This window comes from Penaeus monodon, chromosome 10 (assembly GCF_015228065.2).
Source record: "Penaeus monodon isolate SGIC_2016 chromosome 10, NSTDA_Pmon_1, whole genome shotgun sequence".
Classification (NCBI taxonomy): domain Eukaryota; kingdom Metazoa; phylum Arthropoda; class Malacostraca; order Decapoda; family Penaeidae; genus Penaeus; species Penaeus monodon.
This window is the reverse complement of record NC_051395.1, coordinates 18,363,031-18,366,757: the sequence shown is the minus strand read 5'-3', so window position 1 is coordinate 18,366,757 and position 3,727 is coordinate 18,363,031. Positions and strand designations below refer to the sequence as shown.

Sequence of the window (3,727 nt, the reverse complement as noted above, 5' to 3'; positions counted from 1 at the left end):
TATAAATATAATATAATAATATAAATATCCATAATATATATATATAATATAATATAATATATAATATCTATATATAATATATATGATATATAATATATATTATATATACTATATATAAATATACAAATACATTAATATAAGAATATAAAAAATATAAAAATATATATAATAAAAAATTATATAATATAAACTATATATAAAAATATTAATACAAATATTATTACATATTATATATATATATATATATCTATATATATATATATATTATATATATATATATATTTCATGATATATAGATATTATATATATATTAATTTATTATATATATATATATATATAGATATATATATTATATATATATATATATTCATACATACACTTTCATACATGCATACACATACATACATACAGATATATACATACATACATATATATGCATACATACAGATATATACATATATACAGATATATACATATATACATATATATATATATTATTATATATATATAGATATATCTATAATATATCAATATATATATATTTATATAATTAATTATGTATATATGACTATATATATAATATATAAATATATGATATATAAATATAATATAAAATACATGTATATAAATTATAATGTATAATATATATATAATATATCATATATAATATTTAATATTAAAATTAAAAATAATATATAAAAATTATAATATAAAATAAATAAACATAAAAATATATTAAAATCTAATATAAAAACTATATAATATAAAAAATATATAAAAAATTATATAATATAAAAAATAGTATATAAAAAAATATATATATATTTTTTTTTTATTTTAGATAGTTTTTATATATATGTGTTTTATATTTTTTTATGTATACATATGATAATATATATATATCTATATTATATATATATATATATATATTCTATATATATATTATATGTTATACATAAAATATATGAAAACTATATAATATAAAAATATATATATAATATATAATATATAATACTATATATAATATATATATATATATATATATAGATATTATATAGATATATATTTATATATATATATATCTATATATAAATATATATCTATTTATATATATGTATATATTATATATATCTATTATTTTTATATATATTATTATTTCTATTATTCTCTATATCTTATTATTTCTCTTTTTTATTCTTTTTTTTATATCTTTTATTCTCTCCCTTTACCCATTTTAATTTTTTTCACATACCCAATATACCTCTATATTTTTGTGTGTGTATTTATTTTTTTTTTTATTATTTTTTATTTTTATTATTATTTTTTATTTTTAGTTTCTCATTCTTTTTTTGTCTCCCACTTATTTTATTTTAGTATTACTTCTATATTTTATATACTTATTTTATCTTTTATGTTATCATAAAAATATATAAAACTATATTTTAAAATTAAATAAAAAAATTATTCTTTTTTTTTTTTTTATATTTTTATATTATTAGTTTTTTTATATTTTTTATTTATATGTTTTTTTGTTTTTTTATTATTTTTTATGTTTTTTTATTTTTTATATTATTTATTTTTTATATCTATTTTTTATATTTTTTTATTTAATATTATTATTTTTATTTCTTTATTTATCATCTTATTTTTATATCATGTATTTTTATATTATAATTTTATATCTATATCTATATATTATATTATATTATTATTATTTTGTCTGTATTATATGTCTGTATGTATCTATCTGTATGTATGTATGTATATTCTGTATGTTGTTATTCTGTTGTATAGTTCTATTTATTATATATCTATCTTCTTATATCTTATTATTTATATCTTTTATGTATATCTGTCTATCTATTCTCTCTTTATCTCTCTCTTCTCTCTCTATATCTCTTATCCTTTCTCTGTTCTCTTCTCTCTCTATATTCTCTTTCTATTTTCTCGCTCTCTTTCTTCTCCTTCTTCTCTTATCTTCTATTCTCTCTATCTCTCTCTCCTCTATCTCCTCAAATTTTTCTTCTCCTCTATCCTTCTCTATTCTTCTCTTCTCTCTATTTTGTCTCTCTCTTCTATCTCTCTCTCTCTCTTCTCTATATTATCTATCATATCTATTTTCTATTATATCTCTCTTTTCTCTCTTTTTCTATGTTTATTTATTTCTCTTTTTCTTTTTTTTTTTTTCTTATTCTTTTTCTCTTTGTTTTTTTTTTTCTCCCTTTTTTTCTCTTTCTTATTTTATATTTATTTTTTTCTTTATTTCTTGTATTTTTCTTTCTATTCTATTTTCTCTTATCTTTATATTTATTTTATATTTTATATTTTCTTCTTATCTCTTATCTTACTTACTTCTTTTTATCTCTTCTTTCTCTTATTTCTCTTATTCTTTTCTTTTCTCTCTTTTTCTATTCTTCTCTTCTCTCTTCTCTCTCTCCTTCTCTTTTTCTCTCTTTCTTTCTTTTATCTCTTCTTCCTTACTTCTCTCTTTTATTCTCTTTTCTTTTTCTATTTTTATTCTTTTTTTTTTATTTTTTTTTCCTTTAAATTTATAAATATATATATATACTATAATATTATCTATAATTTTTATATTATCTTTATTATATATAATTATTATATAATATTATATTTATATATTATTTATTTATTATATTATATTATTTATATATTATATTATATATTATTTATATTCTATATTATGTATTTTATATATATTTTATATATTATTATTTTATTTTATATTATTATATTATTTTTTATTTATATTATTCTATATATATTTTTTATTATATATATATTTATACACATTGCACCCCCTACACAGTATGTTATAAATGACAAATATTTGAAATTTGCCAGTTGTGACTCTGCGGAGAATATTAATTTTTTATTGTATACTTTTCAGTCAGTATTGAAGCAGTAAAGCTAAATGGGATAAGTAATAAAATAAATGTGAGTAAAACGTCCACAGAAAACCTCATAGGAAGCAGCTGTGAAGAATATGATGTGTTGTTAGTTGGAGATATGCTCTATGGCACTGATTTTGCTGATGAAGTGTTGCTGTGGTTAGATAATATTCGTAAAAGGTAATTCTATTTCACATATCTTTAAAATCCATTATGTTATAAAAGCCTTTTCATGTTTTCTTTAAAGACAAAACACATATCAGTCTATGTGTTTTGTAACAGAATATTTGAAAATTATTTATAGATCATGAATAATGTGACTGATGTGGTCACTGAATAGGTAAAATACCAATAATAGGCTTACTAGTAGTAGTATACTTAAGTAATCTAATGTTTGCATGCAATGTATTTATTCAGTACTTTATTTTTTCAGAGACAAACTGGTGCTTATTGGAGACCCAGGAAGATTTGCCCTGGCATCTCACCCTCTGAAAGCTGACCTAAGGTGCTTTGCAAAATATCATCTATCTAAAACAACAACCTTAGAAAACAATGGCTATTCACAGGCTTGCGTATGGAGTTTCCTATGAATTGATTATACATTTTTATCAAAGTATTGATTCTTTTTATTATCTTTTACACTTTATCACTACAAAAATGTGGTAAACATCTCCAATTAACAAAGTTAATGGGGATGGGAGGGAACCCTTGACACCAGACCTCGAAGACAGAAAGACAAAGTTTTCCGTTCATGAAATGTCTTACTTTTGGTCCCTCCGTTTTGGTGTCAAGATGCTGAACATCAACTGAATGTGGGG

General features: G+C 17.8%; 1 protein-coding gene across 1 annotated transcript in view; it reads left to right on the top strand.

Moving 5' to 3' along the window:
• The window catches only part of LOC119577557 (electron transfer flavoprotein beta subunit lysine methyltransferase-like), an 11,359-nt gene extending 7,834 nt beyond the window's left edge, over positions 1 to 3,525 (top strand). Inside the window, exons 5-6 of the mRNA XM_037925143.1 lie at positions 2,975 to 3,089; positions 3,343 to 3,525. Coding sequence (XP_037781071.1) covers positions 2,975 to 3,089; positions 3,343 to 3,499 — 272 coding nt within the window. The 3' untranslated portion in view covers positions 3,500 to 3,525. The remainder of the gene's footprint in view (positions 1 to 2,974; positions 3,090 to 3,342) is intronic.
• The last annotated feature ends 202 nt before the right edge of the window (positions 3,526 to 3,727 follow it).